This window comes from Balaenoptera ricei, chromosome 14 (assembly GCF_028023285.1).
Source record: "Balaenoptera ricei isolate mBalRic1 chromosome 14, mBalRic1.hap2, whole genome shotgun sequence".
Taxonomy (NCBI): Eukaryota; Metazoa; Chordata; class Mammalia; order Artiodactyla; family Balaenopteridae; genus Balaenoptera; species Balaenoptera ricei.
This window is the reverse complement of record NC_082652.1, coordinates 48,896,379-48,914,806: the sequence shown is the minus strand read 5'-3', so window position 1 is coordinate 48,914,806 and position 18,428 is coordinate 48,896,379. Positions and strand designations below refer to the sequence as shown.

The 18,428-nt window shown below is 35.4% G+C and overlaps 1 protein-coding gene across 1 annotated transcript in view; it reads left to right on the top strand.

Annotated features, from left to right (window-relative positions):
- CCDC178 (coiled-coil domain containing 178) overlaps positions 1-18,428 on the top strand; it is a 355,393-nt gene that overhangs the window by 6,804 nt on the left and 330,161 nt on the right. The window contains exon 3 of the mRNA XM_059893788.1: positions 2,374-2,513. Within this exon, the coding sequence (XP_059749771.1) occupies positions 2,374-2,513 (140 nt within the window). The remainder of the gene's footprint in view (positions 1-2,373; positions 2,514-18,428) is intronic.

Sequence of the window (18,428 nt, the reverse complement as noted above, 5' to 3'; positions counted from 1 at the left end):
TACTCACCCTGATCCTTTGTGCACAGGCTTCATGAGGAGGAGCTCTATCCATTTATGTTTAACTAAAACTGTGGCTTCATTGTATCATGGAATTTTAGGTGAAAATGATCTTATATGACACCCTGCCATCTAGTTCATTTATTCAGTGAGAAATCTGAGGTTAGCAACTGAGTAGTTTTAGCTTAAAAAAGCACAGTTACTTATCAGTCAAGCTGAAAAATGAGTGACCATGGACACCTAGTTTAGTGACCTAAGTGTATCTATAATGTGGGCAAAATTAAGAAGTGGAAAGGAAAGTTTTAGCTTACACTGTGCATGTATTAGAATAAAGCAGTAATAAGAACTCCTGAATTCTTGTTCTTTCTTGTGCTGCTTGTGATGCCATGTCTTCTATAGACTTTCAGTGCAAAATTTAACTTCACAGGATTTCATTTTCCCCACTTAACCGTACGTAAAATGTTAATCCTAAACCATGGAGTGTTGTGGAAATTAATTAATACTCACCTAGTAGGTTGAGAATGGCACACGTAGAAAAATGTTAAATGAGTCATTGCTATCTTTGCTTTCTCCACATTTAATGAAGCAAAACAATGTTTTTGAGTGTAAGGGCAACCTCCTGGTTGCTAAATGTACTGTATTGAAACCTTATTTCTTGGGGAAGGGCAACATGCCCTTATCAGGACGTTTGGATAAGAGATCAACATGTACTTTTTACCAGCTTGTTTTTTGGTCCTTTGACTGTTACAGAGATGAAAATATATATATCTATCTGTGTATGAACTAAAAGGGTAAAATGGAATATAACACAAAAAAATAGTCATACTGAGTATATGTGTTCACTATGGTCAAAGCATAGTAAAATACATTAGAATATCAGCATTGATATCTTGAAGGAACATTCGAATTTCAAAAACAAGGGATATGTGAAACTTCTGAGAGGTGCCCTGAAATATATTTTAAGAACTGCTTCTCTTTATTTTGCCACATTTTAAAAAATATAAAAACAACCTTCATGGTATTGCTTACACTCCAAAGCCAGAGAGATATAGTTCAAGTCCCAGCTCTCCCACATCCCAGCTCTGTGGAATAGGGCACTTTATATAACTTCTCTAAGCTTTGATTTCCTCATTTGAAATCAAGAGAATAATAAGATTCTCTTAAGATTGTTGTGAGGATTAAATAATATGTGGCATCAAAAGTACTTAGCACAGTTCCATGTTTGGCACATATTTTAGTGCTCAAAACTGTTTATATATATATATATTTTTCTATATGGGCTATTATTTTATATATGGGATACGAATATATATGAGATAGAGTAAACACTTATAAATGAAACACATGCCATTTTGACAGAGATTGCATTTTTGGAGGAGGATATTATGAGATATTTAAAAGATAAAGATATTTAAAAGATTGCAGTTTAAATGAAGCTATCTGAAATATTTACCATCTCTATGTGTTGACATTGAAACAAAAGGCACAGACTGGAGGCAACAGCATTACTTCTGTGTTCCTCAAGGTTAACTGCAATGAGGACATCAGACTGTTCTCATTGAGGCACCACACCTATTCTGTGTCTTGCATTTGAGATCAGTGATTGCAGCTGTAATCCAGACCAATAGAGTCTTCAGAGGCAAAAAGACTGCAAGTAAGCACTTTGGTGGAGTCTCACGGACAACTTTGCTGTGCTTCTGCAACCTTCAGTTGATTCGGAACATGCCAGGATTAGAATCACTGAGGCACATCAGACTGAGTGGATTTTATGATGAGTACAACTTGAATGCCATAGTGAGAACATCAGTCACACTTTGCATGAGACTTCAATTTTTAGAGATGGAAGGTAGAAAATGAGGTTATTATGAGGATGATAGGGACCCGCTTTTATTTTTTTTCAGCAAGAGAAACCATGCTGGATTTAAGGAAGAACTTCCTCAATGCCTGAGTGGTTAGATATTATTTACATTGGAACATGTGGGGTCTCTTTGAGGGGAGAATTTAAAATACATGTCAAAGTCATTTTTTAAGTCATTCAGGATCTATTTAGAAACAAATGGATTAACTGGTTTCTACCTTTTTTCTTTTTTCATGATGCTATGGAACACTTTAACTTTTTAACTTTCTTGAAGTTTTATTCTTCTTAGATTTATTTTTATTTGTTACAGTTTAAGTTATAAATGATCATTTTATTTTAGCTTTCGGATTTTTTGAAGGTTAATTCTATAATTCTCTGACATTTATCAATCTGTTGATTAAAGAAAGTTTGAGTGTTAGTACTGGTAAAGCAGAATACTTTTTGTATATTCTGAACTTCAGGGTTTACTATTCTGTATATGACTGTGAACTGATATCCTCTGTCTGCTTTATCTATAGGGGTGAACGAAGGCATTTACTTCAGCCACCCATGCCAACGTAAAAGCTGTGCTTTAGTAAACATCCCAGCACCATGTGTCAACAAAATGATTTCACACATTGAAGATGTAGAGTCTAAAATACAGGAGCATCTGAAACAGGTAAGTGATAATTAACATGCTAACATTTTTGTAAGCTCTATAGGGCCTATAAGCGTCTGTTACTTAAAGAACCCGGGGAATTATTATTTTTTTTAATGATTCTTGGACTACTTTATAGAATCTTGGCTCAGTTACATAATTTACTAATCTAGACATGTTTTTGATAGTGTCATTTCAGAAGGGTGAAATGACCTTATTAAATAGATTTTTTTTTTCCTACGTGTTTGTTCTTTATCCACAGGCAATCATGCTAAGTAGTAATTTCCATAGCCAACTTGACTAGTAAATTAAATAGCATTTACATCCTTTTTAGGGACACTAAACTGATTAGATGATTAGATGAGTAAATTGGTGTATAAAAGGACAGAATGCCCTCTTTAATGAGTTATTTTGTTCTAAAGAAATACTCAACAGGTCTGTTAAAAGAGAATATAATGATTCTTCCTTTGTCTTTTTAAACTGATAAAGTTTGCCTTTATTAGTCTGAAGGGAGTTCAATCTTGAAATCACTGAAACTTTCAGTTATTTTCAAAGGATGATTTAGGAATGATTAAAAAACCTTCTCATACATTTTATTAATATTATGTTTCTAAGCAATTAATGCACAACTACGCTGCCCAGACAGGAAGATAAGTTTGTCAGAGATTTGTGCTGTTTCCCTTCCTTCACCACTGTTACTGGATCTGGCTCTGAGAGAGTTCTGATGGGCCCTCATCATGCTTGATCTAGGGTGTAGTTTCCTTCCAGAGGCATTAGAGTGCCGTCTTTAAGATCACAGCCCTTAGAGCCACATATTCTGTGAACTTAGATGGGAATGGTGATAATAATATTGTGTTAGTTAAGTGCTGGCATATGGTATTAGCTATGTGTAGTGTTATTTCTACAATATTATTTATATCATTCTGTATTAGTATTATATTTATCTCTGTTGCTTTTTTGTTTCCCCAAACCAGAATACCCCTTCACAAAATGCTTCGCAGGTCACAGGTCTAATGGTGGCCTGGGCCTTGAAGAGTATATTAAATAGATAAAAGAGAATTAATATTAATTAATATGATATGCTGTACACGTCACATGTGTTTTAATTAACAATTATGCGTGTTGTTAAAAATGAGGAAAATAGATTCATAGGTATTTTAATAAACAATTATAGTAACTGTACTCTAATAGCTATTATAAACCATTGTAATAACTCAAAACTGTTGTTGAATTGTTAATGTTATGTCTAACTGATAGATGGGGAAATAATAATTTAAAGTAGTTGAGAATCTTGTTCAAGGTCACAAGACAGAATTGGGATTTGAACACACACCCTCTTTTATCAAAGCCCATGTTCATTACCCAATCCTGCTTGGGATTCTGAGCAGTTAATGAACTGTTAAACACTATGGATAATGCACCAGCTAAAACATTACCTTAGATAAAAGTAATTCACAAAATAAGCTAAGATATTTTGTAGCTTATCTTCAGGAAAACTGAAAAACCGGCCTTTTTGTGTAAATATATTAGGTAAATGAGCCAGCTGCTGTAAGTTTGTCCATCCACTCATAGACGTTTAACTGCAATTCTGAATCTTGAAAAGAAAATTTTTCAGAGTAGAGTTACTGTGAACATTTTATCTATATTTGTTTTTGCAAAGAGTGAGAAGACATGGAAAAATGATGGAAATAATCACCTGGATAACTTCCTATACAAATAAGAGTTTTTGTTTTATTTTTCTTCCACCTGATTCTCCCAGACTGCCTAGAATAGAGATAGTTTTATTTAATTTGGAATGATCTCTACTAAATTGAAAATTTCTTCTTCATTTACTCAGTACAAGTCATTTAGATGCTACTATGATTTAAAAGAATGGCTTAGAGAGAAAGTATTTAGAAATCATTCTTTAAAATATAAAGAATATATTGTACAAAAATAATAACTTTATCATTAATAACAATGATAATAAAGCTTATGTTTATTAAGTGCTTACTGTATATCATAGGCTGTATTAAACACTTAATATGCATGATTTTATTGAATCTTTATGGCAACCTTGTGAGGTAGAAAGTGCCATTATCCCCAGTTATGGATGAGGAAGATGATTGCAAAGGTTGATTCCTCCTTTCTCCCAGAGCTAGCATCCAGACCAGGTGTGTCTGAGACCTATGACCACTCTGTTCACCACTGTACTGAGTCATCTCTATGCCTGAAAGTATGTCAGCTGTGAGGACCCAATAACATGAATGTTAAAATGCTTATACTTGGAAAACGTTGCTTTGCTTACACCATTTTGTATCCGTTTTTAATTCTGAAACCTAATGTTTGATCATCTGACCCTCTTGACCAAATACTTTGAGTTCTCTCATTCTGTTAATTCTATTTCATTTGAAACTTCAAACCTGACACATCCACCATTTCTCATTCTATCATACCCATTTTCTTTTACTTCCTTGCCTAACCAATTCATCTCTTAAAACACTCACCAATTGGTATATTTGGTCCTTTACTTCTTTATTCTGCAGTCCTTTTTAGTCTGACAAAGTGCCAAATCTAATGAGCTCTTTCTGATGGTCCGCCATCTTCACTCCTACACCCAGGCTGCTGAATAGTGATGGAGAACATTACACAATAATCCAAATTTGAGATATTATGCATTCATGGTTTCCAACCTCAATGGGACCTTTCACAGTGCTCTGAAAGTATTCTATTTGTGAATCAGAGCTTTCCCTCGTATTCTTTGGTGGCTACTCTAGTCCTCTCTTTTGTTCAGGTTTCCAAATCCTCCACCTCACTACTCAGTCATCTCTTACTTCCCAAAGAAAATAGGAGATAAAATAACAGAAATGCCTCAAACCCCTGTTATCTCACCTATGCACATCCTTGAATTCCACAAACATAATTCCCTTTGTCCTTCCATGGAAGATCCATCCCCCCCACCAAATGGCTCTCCCTTTACCTGTGTGCCATCTTCTGCCTTTGCAAGGATCTTGTTCCATCAGGCGTTGTTCCAATCATCCTATGTTCCAAATCTCCTTTTTTATTAACTCACTCCTGTCAACGTTTAAAATATTGATGTTTCTCCTGTTTTCAAGAAATTTTTTCATCCCATACATCCCTTTAAATATATCCCCTTTTCACTTTCTCTTCTCATTCCATGTAACATCTGAAAAGAGTTGCCTAAATTTAGTATCTCTGATCCCTCACCTCGCAGTTACCCATTTATTCATTGCAATCTGTATTTGGTCCTCATTCTAATGAAAATACCTTCAGAAAAATAACCACTGTTTTTTGTGTTATCTATTGCTACAAGCATGCGTGCGTGTACACACACACACAAACACACACACTCTAAAACTTTGTGGCTAGAACAAGCATTTATTTGGTTACCGTTGAGCAATTTGTTCTGGGCTCAGCTGGATAATTTTGTTGGTTCTTGCCTGGGGCCAATCATGTGGCTGCACATATCTGCTAAGTCAACTGGAAATAGTGATAATGATGGCCTCGCTCACATGCTTGGTGGTTGGGAGAGTATTTTAAGAGGGCAAATCTCAATGGGTAAGTGCTTAATAAAGCTTTGCTTGTGTTATGTTTGCTGAAGTCCCACTGGCCAAAGCAAAGCCTATAATCAGTCCCCCTGTTAATCCAGTAGAGTATTAGAGAAAACATGGATGCCAGGAGACATGATTCTTTGGAAACTACTTATGTAGCAATCTATTAGCTAGTCCATTGGCAACATGATGAACCATCCATCCAAATGCAAACTATAATCACCAGCTCCCAAGAAGTTTTATTCTATAATGGTATCATGCAGACGTCCATGGTCACACATACTGCAAAAGATCTGATGCAGGCAATATTTCTTAGGTGCAGCTTCTTTTTGACCCAGAAATATGTGAATTAAAATGAGAAGTTAAATACTGTTTCTGCATACTTAACATATAATGGTGAAGCAGGTACAGAATCATCACAAAAAACATTCTCATTTCTATAAGGGGAGGAATGAAAGGCACATAGCTTTCACTAATGCATAAAATTTTGAAATTTATCAGAGCACATGATGTTAGGTCTACCACATCTGGGACCAAGGAATGTTTCTTGGTTTAGGACTCAGTTCTGCTTCCTGGGAATAGTTTCTGAATTTGTTGTTCTCCTTGTCTCTTTAATCTACTCTCTGAGCTCTTTGCTCTTTGATTTTCATAATAGACCTGAATAGCTATCTCAGACTTTTTCCTGTATTAGTCTGCTCATGCTGCCATAACAAAATACCATAGACCTGGTGGCTTAAACAACAGAAATTTATTTTCTCACAGTTCTTCTAGAGGCTGGAAGTCCAAGGTCAAGGTGCTGTCAGGGTTGGTTTCTAGTGGGGAATCTCTTCCTGGTTTGTAAGCAGCCTCCTTCTCACTGTGTCCCCACATGGCCTTTCCTCTGTGCCCACATGTTGAGAGAGAGAGCTCTGGTGTCTCTTCCCCTTCTTATAAGAACACAGGTGTTATTGTATTAGGACCCCACCCTTATGACATCATTTAACTTTATCTGCTAATACAGTCACATTGGAGACTAAGGCTTCAACATACGAATTTTGGGGGCAGACAGCTCAGTCCACAACACTGCCATAATAAGCTGGAAGCTCAGAAGCTTTTTTGTATTTTGAACTCTCTCTTGTTTTTTAGTTCAAAATGTTTCAATTCTCCTAAGAACTTCAGGGTTTCATATTAATCTCATTGGGTTTAACCCCACAACTTAAAAGCTGTGGCCATATTCTTTTTTTTTTCTTTAACATAATTTCTTTTACTTAGGTAATTTTTTATATTCTCCTAAATTGCATTGGTTTTTTAAAATAAACTTTATTTTAGAACAGATTGAGACTTCTAGAAAAATTGGGATGATGATACAGAGATTTCATATATACTTACATTACATAATATCTTACATTAGTGCAGTACATTTGTAGTATAGTACATTTGTTGTAATTAATGAACCAATATTTGTACGTTATTACTAACTGTAGTTCATACTTTATTTTAATTTTCTTAGGCTTATTTGAGATGAAATTCATGTAACATAAAATTAACCGTTTTAAAGTGAACAACTTAGCAACATTTAGTACATTCGCAAAGTTGTGCTGTCACCACTTCTATCTAGTTCCAGGACATTTTCACCACTGCAAAACAAAGCCTCACACACATTAAAGATTTAATCCTCATTTAACTCTCTACTCTGGCCTGGCAACCACAATCTGCTTTCTATTTCTATGGATTTACCTTTTCTGGAGTTTTTGTATAAAGGAAATCATACAATATGTGATCTTTTGTGTCTGGCTTCTCTTACTTAGCATAACATTTTCAGGTCCATCTGCATTGCACCATGTATCAGTACTTCCTTTTTTATGGCTTAATAATATTCCACTGTATGTATATACGACAATTTGTTTAACTGTTCATCTGTTAATGGACATTTGGGTTGTTTCTACCTTTTGTCTATTGTAAATATGGCTGAAATGAACCTTCATATACAAGGATTTGTTTGAGCACCTGTTTTCAATTCTTTTGGGTATATACCTAGGGGTAAAATTACTTTGTCATATGGTAGTTGTATGTTTAACTTATTGAGAACAACCAAACTGTTTTTCATAGCTCAAATATTTTTGTTCTTGAGTTGTGAGAGTTCTTTATATATTTTGGATTACTAGACCCTAATCAAATATATGATTTGCAAACATTTTCTCCAGTCATATAGGTTGTCTTTCACTTTCTTGATCACGTTACCTGATGTACAAAAGTTTTTTATTTTGACGAAGTTCCGTTTATCTTTTTTTTTCTTTTGTTGTTCATGCTTTTGTTGTCATATCTAAGAATTCATTGCCAAATCCCAGGTCATGAAGATTTACCTTTATGTTTTCTTCTTTGAGTTTTATGGTTTTAGCACTTATATTTAAATCTTTGATACATTTTACATATAGGAGACATGTATATCCTTGGAGTCAAAGGTAAGATAATGGTGGATTAAAAATGACTACCCTCCTCCTTTATACCTCCTTCCATTAACAGTCTATTCTCTCAACCTTTAAACATAGACTGGACTTGTGACTTGTTTTGAACAACAAATATGTCAGAAGAAATGTCATATAACTGCTAAGCAAAGTGTCAAGAAGCCTTGAAGCTTCTGCTTTCACTGTCTTGCTGCTGTAAGTTCCCCAGGTTAAGAAGCCTAATCTAACCTCTTTGAGGATGAATGACCAGGTAGAGAGACAGACCCAACCCACAGCAAGCACAAACCATCAGACTTGTGAGTGAAGTTGTTTTGAACTATGTATCCTAGTCAAGCTGCCAGATGACTGCATTAGTTTGAGGTCACATTAGTGACCAAAAAAACCACACAGCTGAGCCCATCTTACATGGTAACTCACAAAATTATGAGCAAATAAAACGGGGAATATTTATAGCCACTAAGTTTAAGAGTGGCTTATTATGCAGCAATAAATTATGCATTGTTGAATACGACACTGAAATATACAGGCACATGTGCGTATACACCACATTAAACTGAGTAAAATGGAAAATTTTATTCTGTGTGGTGTTGAAAATGAAACTGTTGACCACTTTCTCCTTCTGGAAAAATCCCATTTCTATTTTTTTTTAGTGTCTTTTGCTAACTTGACTCTAACAGGCTTTATTCCTACTTTGGTAGATATTCCTTCCAGTCTTTATGGCAGATCATTTTTCCTCTGACCATATTGGAAATACTGGTGCTCCCCAGACATGTCCTCTTCTCATTTTACTCTCCCTTTGGGTAATACCATTTGAATTTATGTTATTTATGTACTGTATGCTTATACCAACTTGAGATTCCCAGCTCAGATTTCACTTTTTTTATAAGACCTATATACCCAATGCCTACTGAACATCTTTTTATATATATCTTTGAATCACCTCAATTTCAAAACATACGAAACTAGTTATTTCTTTCTTCTGTGTTCCCAGGTGCAATTAAAGGAACATTATTCACCCAGTAACCTAAGCCAGAAAGTTGATTAATTATAATGACTGTTCACTTTTCCTTTATATACAATTACTAATTTTTTGGGTTTTTTAAATTTAATTTAATTTTTTATACAGCAGGCTCTTATTAGTTATCTATTTTATACATATTAGTATATATATGTCAATCGCAATCTCCCAATTCATCACACCACCACCACCACCCGCCCCGCTCTCCCCTCCTTCGTGTCCATACGTTTGTTCTCTACATCTGTGTCTCTATTTCTACCTTGCAAACCGGTTCATCTGTACCATTTTTCTAGATTCCACATATATGCGTGAATATATGATATTTGTTTTTCTCTTTCTGACTTACTTCACTCTGTATGACAGACTCTAGGTCCATCCACGTCTCTACAAAGGACCCAGTTTTGTTCCTTTTTATGGCTAAGTAATATTCCATTGTATATATGTACCACATCTTCTTTATCCATTTGTTTATCGACGGGCACTTAGGTTGCTTCCATGACCTAGCTATTGTAAATAGTACTGCAGTGAACATTGGGGTGCATGTGTCTTTTTGAATTATGGTTTTCTCTGGGTATATGCCCAGTAGTGGGATTCCTGGGTCATATGGTAGTTCTATTTTTAGTTTTTTAAGGAGCTTTCATACTGTTCTCCATAGTGGCTGTATCAGTTTACATTCCCACCAACAGTGCAAGAGGGTTCCCTTTTCTCCACACCCTCTCCAGCATTTGTTGTTTGTAGATTTTCTGATGATGCCCATTCTGACTGGTGTGAGGTGATACCTCACTGTAGTTTTGATTTGCATTTCTCTAATAATTAGTGCTGTTGAGCAGCTTTTCATGTGCCTCTTGGCCATCTGAATGTCTTCTTTGGAGAAATGTCTATTTAGGTCTTCTGCCCATTTTTTGATTGGTTGTATGTTTTTTTTTAATGTTGAGCTGCATGGAGAATGTTTTGTAGTAAGAATCAACCAATTACAGCCCATGGGCCAACTTCGGCCCAAAGCCTGTATTTGTAATACCAATAAGCTTAGAATGGTGTTAACATTCTTAGGTTTGTAAAGAAAAACAGAAAAGAACATGTAACATGTTGATCTATAAAGAGTAAATATTATATGCTTTTGAAAAAAAAATATTGAGCTGCATGAACTGTTTATATATTTTGGAGATTAATCCTTTGTGCGTTGATTCATTTGCGAATATTTTCTCCCATTCGTAGGGTTGTCTTTTCGTCTTGTTTATGGTTTCCTTTGCAGTGCAAAAGCTTTTAAGTTTCATTAGGTCCCATTTGTTTATCTTTGTTTTTATTTCCATTACTCTAGTCTTTACTAGAGGAAGGTGGGTCAAAAGAGATCTTGCTGTGATTTATGTCAAAGAGTGTTCTTCCTATGTTTTCCCCTAAGAGTTTTATAGTGTCCCGTCTTACATTTAGGTCTTTAATCCATTTTGAGTTTATTTTTGTGTATGGTGTTAGGGAGTGTTCTAATTTCATTCTTTTATATGTAGCTGCCCAGTTTTCCCAGCAGCACTTACTGAAGAGGCTGTCTTTTCTCCACTGTATATCCTTGCCTCCTTTGTCATAGATTAGTTGACTATAGGTGCATGGGTTTATATCTGGGCTTTCTATTCTGTTCCGTTGATCTATATTTCTGTTTTTGTGCCAGTACCATATTGTCTTGATTATTGTAGCTTTGTATTATAGTCTGAAATCTGGGAGTCTGATTCCTCCAGCTCCATTTTTTTCCCTCAACATTGCTTTGGCTATTCAGGGTCTTTTGTGTGTCCATACAAATTTTAAGATTTTTTTGTTCTAGTTCTGTAAAAAATGCCATGGATAATTTGATAGGGATTGAGCTGAATATGTAGATTGCTTTGGATAGTATAGTCAGTTTCACAATATTGATTCTTCCAATCCAAAACATGGTATATCTCTCCATCTGTTGGTGTCATCTTTGATTTCTTTCATCAGTGTTTTATAGTTTTCTGAGTACAGGTCTTTTACCTCCTTAGGTAGGTTTATTCCTACGTATTTTATTCTTTTTTTTGCAGTGGTGAATGGGATTGTTTCCTTAATTTCTCTTTCTGATTTTTCATTGTTAGTGTATAGGACTGCAAGAGATTTCTGTGCATTAATTTTGTGTCCTGCAACTTTACCAAATTCATTGATTAGCTTTAGTAGTTTTCTGGTGGCATCTTTAGGATTTTCTATGTATAGTATCATGTCATCTGCAAACAGTGACATTTTTACTTCATCTTTTCCAATGTGTATTCCTTTTATTTCTTTTTCTTCTCTGATTGCCGTGGCTAGGACTTCCAAAACTATGTTGAATAATAGTGGTGAGAGTGGACATCCTTGTCTTGTTCCTGATCTTAGAGGAAATGCTTTCAGTATTTCACCATTAAGAATGATATTGGCTGTGGGTTTGTCATATATGGCCTTTATTATGTTGAGGTAGGTTCCCTCTATGCCCACTTTCTGGAGAGTTTTTATCATACATGGGTGTTGAATTTTGTCAAAAACTTTTTCTGCATCTATTGAGATGATCATATAGTTTTTATCCTTCAATTTGTTAATATGGTGTATCACATTGGTTGATTTGTGTATATTGAAAAATCCTTGCATCTCTGGGATAAATCCCACTTGATCATGGTGTATGATCCTTTTAATGTATTGTTGGATTCTGTTTGCTAGTATTTTGTGGAGGATTTTTGCCTCCATATTCATCAATGATACTGGTCTGTAATTTTCTTTTTTTGTAGTATCTTTGTCTGGTTTTGGTTTCAGAGTGTTGGTGGCCTCGTAGAATGAGATTGGGAGTGTTCCTTCCTCTGCAATTTTTTGGAAGAGTTTGAGAAGGATGGGTGTTAGCTCTTCTCTAAATGTTTGATAGAATTCACCTGTGAAGCCATCTGGTCCTGGACTTTTGTTTGTTGGAAGATTTTTAATTACAGTTTCAATTTCATTACTTGTGATTGGTCTGTTCATATTTTCTAGTTCTTCCTGGTTCAGTCTTGGAAGGTGATACCTTTCTAAGAATGTGTCCATTTCTTCCAGGTTGTCCATTTTATTGGCATAGAGTTGCTTGTAGTAGTCTCTTATGATGCTGTGTTTTTCTGCGGTGTCCGTTGGAACTTCTTTTTCATTTCTAATTTTACTGATTTGATTCCTCTCTCCCTCTTTTTCTTGATGAGTCTGGCTAATGGTTTATCAATTTTGTTTATCTTCCCAAAGAACCAGCTTTTCGCTTTATTTATCTTTGCTACTGTTTTCTTTGTTTCTCTTTCATTTATTTCTGCTCTGATCTTTATGATTTCTTTCCTTCTACTAACTTTGGCTTTTGTTTGTTCTTCTTTCTCTAGTTCTTTTCAATGTAAGGTTAGATTGTTTATTTGAGTTTTTTTTTTTGACTCTTGAAGTAGGATTGTATTGCTATAAACTTCACTCTTAGAACTGCTTTTGCTGCATCCCATAGGTTTTGGGTCGTTGTGTTTTCATTGTCATTTGTCTCTAGGTATTTTTAGATTTCCTCTTTGAATTCTTCAGTGATCTCTTGGTTATTTACCAATGTATTGTTTAGCCTCCATGTGTTTGTGTTTTTTACGTTTTTTTCCCCTTGTAATTTATTTCCAATCTCATAGCATTGTTGTTGGAAAAGATGCTTGATATGATTTCAGTTTTCTTCAATTTACCGAGGCTTGATTTGTGACCTAATATGAGATCTATCCTGGAGAATGTTCCATGTGCACTTGAGAAGAAAGTGTAATCTGCTGTTTTCAGATGGAATTTCCTATAAATATCAATTAAATCTATCTGGTCTATTGTGTTATTTAAAGCTTCTGTTTCCTTATTAATTTTAAGTCTGGATGATCTGTCCATTGGTGTAAGTGAGGTGTTAAAGTCCCCCACTATTATTGTGTTACTGTCAATTTCCTCTTCTACAGCTGTTAGCATTTGCCTTATGTATTGAGGTGCTCCTATGTTGGGTGCATATATATTTATAATTGTTACATCTTCTTCTTGGATTGATCCCTTGATCATTATGTAGTGTCCTTCCTTGTCTCCTGTACCATTCTTTATTTTAAAATCTATTTTATCTGATACTAGTATTGCTGCTCCAGCTTTCTTTTGATGTCCATTTGCATGGAATATCTTTTTCCATCCTCTCTTTTGCAGTCTGTATGTGTCCCTAGGTTTGAAGTGGCTCTCTTGTAGACAGCATATATATGGGTCTTGTTTTTGTATCCATTCAGCAAGCCTGTGTCTTTTGGTTGGAGCATTTAATCCATTCCCATTTAAGGTAATTATCAATATGTATGTTCCTATTACCAATTTCTTAATTGTTTGGGGTTTGTTTTTTGTAGGTCCTTTTCTTCTCTTGTGTTTCCCACTTAGAGAAGTTCCTTCAGCATTTGTTGTAGAGCCGATTTGGTGGTGCTGAATTCTCTTAGCTTTTGCTTGTCTGTAAAGCTTTTGATTTCTGTGTCAAATCTGAATGAGATCCTTGCCAGGTAGAGTAACCTTGGTTGTAGGTTCTTCCCTTTCATCACTTTAAATATATCATGCCACTCCCTTCTGGCTAATAGACTTTCTGCTGAGAAATCAGCTGTTAACCTTATGGGAGTTCCCTTGTATGTTATTTGTCATTTTTCCCTTGCTGCTTTCAATAATTTTTCTTTGTCTTTAATTTTTGTCAATGTCATTACTATGTGTCTTGGCACGTCTCTCCTTGGGTTTATCCTGCCTGGGACTCTCTGTGCTCCTGGACTTGGGTGGCTATTTCCTTTCCCATGTTAGGGAAATTTTCAACTATAGTCTCTTCAAATGTTTTCTTGGGTCCTTTCTCTCTCTCTTCTCCTTCTGGGACCCCTATAATGCGAATGTTGGTGTGTTTAATGTTGTCCCAGAGGTCTCTTATGCTGTCTTCATTTCTTTTCATTCTTTTTTCTTTATTCTGTTCCGTGGCAGTGAATTCCACCATTTTGTCTTCCAGGTTACTTACCTGTTCTTCTGCCTCAGTTATTCTGCTATTGATTCCTTCTAGTGTATTTTTCATTTCAGTTATTGTATTGTTCATCTCTGTTTGTTCTTTAATTCGTCTAGGTGTTTGTTCTGTAATTCTTCTAGGTCTTTGTTAAACGTTTCTTGCAGCTTCTCGATCTTTGCCTCCATTCTTTTTCTGAGGCCCTGGATCATCTTCACTATCATTATTCTGAATTCTTTTTCTGGAAGGTTGCCTATCTCCACTTCATTTAGTTGGTGTTTTATCTTGTTCCTTCATCTGGTACTTAGTCCTCTACCTTTTCATTTTGTCTGTCTTTCTGTGAATGTGGTTTTTGTTCCACAGGCTGCAGGATTGTAGTTCTTCTTGCTTCTGCTGTCTGCCCTCTGGTGGATGAGGCTATCTAAGAGGCTTGTGCAAGCTTCCTGATGGGAGCGACTGGTGGTGGGTAGAGCTGAGTGTTGCTCTGGTGGGCAGAGCTCAGTAAAACTTTAATCTGCTTGTCTGCTGATGGGTGGGGCTGAGTTCCCTCCCTGCTGGTTGTTTGGCCTGAGCCAACCCAGCACTGGAGCCTACCGGGCTCTTTGGTGGGGCTAATGGTGGACTCTGGGACGGCTCATGCCAAGCAGTACTTCCCAGAACTTCTGGTGCCAGTGTACTTGTCCCTGCTCTGAGCCACAGGTGCCCCCCCTTCTGCAGGAGACCCTCCAACACTAGCAGGTAGGTCCGGTTCAGTCTCCTATAGGGTCACTGCTCCTTCCCCCTGGGTCCTGATGTGCACACTACTTTGTGTGTGCCCTCCAAGAGTGGAGTCTCTGTTTCCCTGGTCCTGTCGAAGTCTTGCAATCAAATCCCTTTAGGCTTCAAAGTCTGATTCTCTGGGAATTCCTCCTCCCGTTGCCGGACCCCCAGGTTGGGAAGCCTGTTGTGGGGCTCAGAACCTTCACTCCAGTGGGTGGACTTTTGTGGTATAATTGTTCTCCAGTTTGTGAGACACCCACCCAATGGTTATGGGCTTTGATTTTATTGTGATTGTGCCCCTCCTACCGTCTCATTGTGGCTTCTCCTTTGTCTTTGGATGTGGGGTATCTTTTTTGGTGAGTTCCAGTGTCTTCCTGTCAATGATTGTTCAGCAGTTAGTTGTGATTCCAGTGTTCTCGCAAGAGGGAGTGAGCGCACGTTCTTCTACTCCGCCATGTTGAACCAATCTCCTACTAATTTGTTTTGATTCCACCTCTAGAATGTGTCTCAGATGCAGACAGTTCTTCCCATCCATACTGTAGGATTTTCATTCAGGCCATTCTCATTTTTGCCAGTGTTACTGTAAGAGCCCTTCACTGGTACCTCTGCTTTAGTCATTTCTTTCTCCCTTCCTTCTTCCATATAATAGGCCATATGCCTTCTCTTTTCTAAATGTATTGTTGCCAGTAATCTGCCTAAAACCCTCCTCTGAATGTCTCATGTCACAGTGGTTATTTCATATTCCTTGGCATGACATAAAAGTCATTTGTAAAATAATATTTATTCTTAAGCTTCATGTCCCTTCATATACTCTGTTTTAGCTTTGATTAACTCTCTTAACCCTGGACCTTAACCCATGCATCTTCTCTTATCTCTGTTTAACCCTCATTTTTTCCCACAAACTACCTTTGCCCTCCAAAGCTTTGGATAGCTGTCTTCCCTTGAATCTCATATGACATTTTACTGACCAAATTAGCACAATGTATTTTATTTGTTTCTTTATATCTCTGTCCTATGTGATTGTGAGATCTGGGAAGTTAAAGTCTATTTATAATTCACCACTAACCATAGTACCTACTAAAACCTGGCACATTATAGGCATTAAATACTTCTGAATGAATGGATTCAGGAATGATTTTTTTAAAAATTATGTCAGGTTTTGCACATGCTTTTAAATGCATGGGAAGGATGTACTTGTTCTTAAGTTTAAAAAAAAATTTTGGCATGTTGTTTGATAAATATTGCCTATGCTTTCAAGATGATTTGGACTTCTGAATAGGGTAGTTATAGGAAACCCCCTATTGACTGTGAGTTCAAAGTTATGAGTATTTTTTTCAGATGAAAGTAGGTCACAGTTGTGGGGATAGTATTCAGCGTTAGTACTCACATCTACAAATATTTTACAGTAAAAGGGAGATTCCCAACATGAAGTTAATTTTTTCGAGTAGAAAATATTTAGAAGGTTTTATGAATACTTTCTTTGTCTCAAGAACTTAAATAGCATTTAAATATTCAAAATATTTGGTAATAATTTCCAAAAAAAATATGGAGTTAAAAAATCAGGGTCAGTTAGAATGTTACATGTATCAAGCAGGAGTTTGTAGGCAGTGTGTTTTAGAGCTATAAGTAAATAAAGTATTTTATTTCAACCATAATTTGATGATTCTTAATATCATACATATTTAAAGTATGTCCAATTTGACATTTTTAGTCCCCCCCTTTTGTTTCTCTTTGCTCTTTTAAAGAGACAGAAATAGGAAATGCATAGGATTTTGTGGTTAGTTGGATAAAATTGATTATAAGTCGTAATCAATATTTCTAAATATCTCAGATATTTATCATAATAAGTAATATTCTAAGCTTAATAATTACAGAAATTTTATTAAAAATAATTTAAAGTGACTTTGAGAGATTTCTAAGACTTGTCTAAATATTTCAGATAGGAAGCTATACATGGAAAACTCAAATTTTCCTCTGGTATTGTAGGCCTTCCCTATGTGAACCATTTAAGTATCCTGATAATTTGATTACTAGGTACCTGAAATTTTGCCTTCTACCATCAGATCAAAAACCGATTAAAATAATTTTTCTTTATTGCTTTATCACTTACGTCTACAAAAATGTTGTGAGGGTCCGGACTTCCCTGTGATCCAGTGGTTAAGACTCCCTTCCAATGCAGGGAGTGTGGGTTCGATCCCTGATCAGTGAGCTAAGATCCCACATGCTTCATGGCCAAAAAACCAAAACATAGAACAGAAGCAATATTGTAACAAATTCAATAAAGACTTCAAAAAATGGACTATATAAAAAAAAAAATCTTTAAAAAAAGTTGCGAGGGTAAGTTTTTCATCTTAAAATATTTCTCCGTACCAAATATAACTCTATTTCTAAAAATTTAGGTAGCATGTTTTTATCATTATAAAATACATCATTTTCTATGTCATAGAAAATGTGCTATAAAGAGAATCAAACAGAATATTAATTAAGCATTACTCAGTTAAGCATTATTCACTTTAAAATTTGGGACAATTATGTCACAGTACATTAAAATGTCTCTTAATCAATTTCCTTTCTTGTGATACTTCAGCTTCAAATGACTTCTTAGAACTAGTATCACATAAATTAGCCTGATTACAGGTATCTGCACTGTGTAGGACTCTTGAGTTTCCATAATCAAGTGATGTCATTTTTCCCAATTATTAATTAGTTTAACATCTATTAATATACTCATCAAATGTTCATTCTCGTCTCTGCCTATTTATCATTTGCCATTTTCTTTCTGGTTTATTTGTAATTTCTTGTTGACTTCTAGGAATAAATGATTATCTTTAGTTTGTTGTGTAGGTTTTAAACATATTCTCTCATTTGACTTGTCTTTTTATGTTATCTTTTTTTAAAAAAAGTTCTTAATTTTAATGTACTTAAATTTATCATTTTCCCTTTATTTTAAGTGTTTTGGAACTTGTTTAAGAAATCTTTTCACTATTTCATACAAAATTTTTCCTTTATTTTAAAATTTTGAAGTTTTTTACTTGAGATTTAATTGTTTAACAATGTGAATTTATTTTGTGTGTGAGAGAATGGAATAGGTAGGTATTTTCATTTGTAAAAATATGGAAAATTATTTTTATCAACATCAATTTTATTGCAAAATCCAGTCGTTTCTTAGAAATCAGCTATATCACA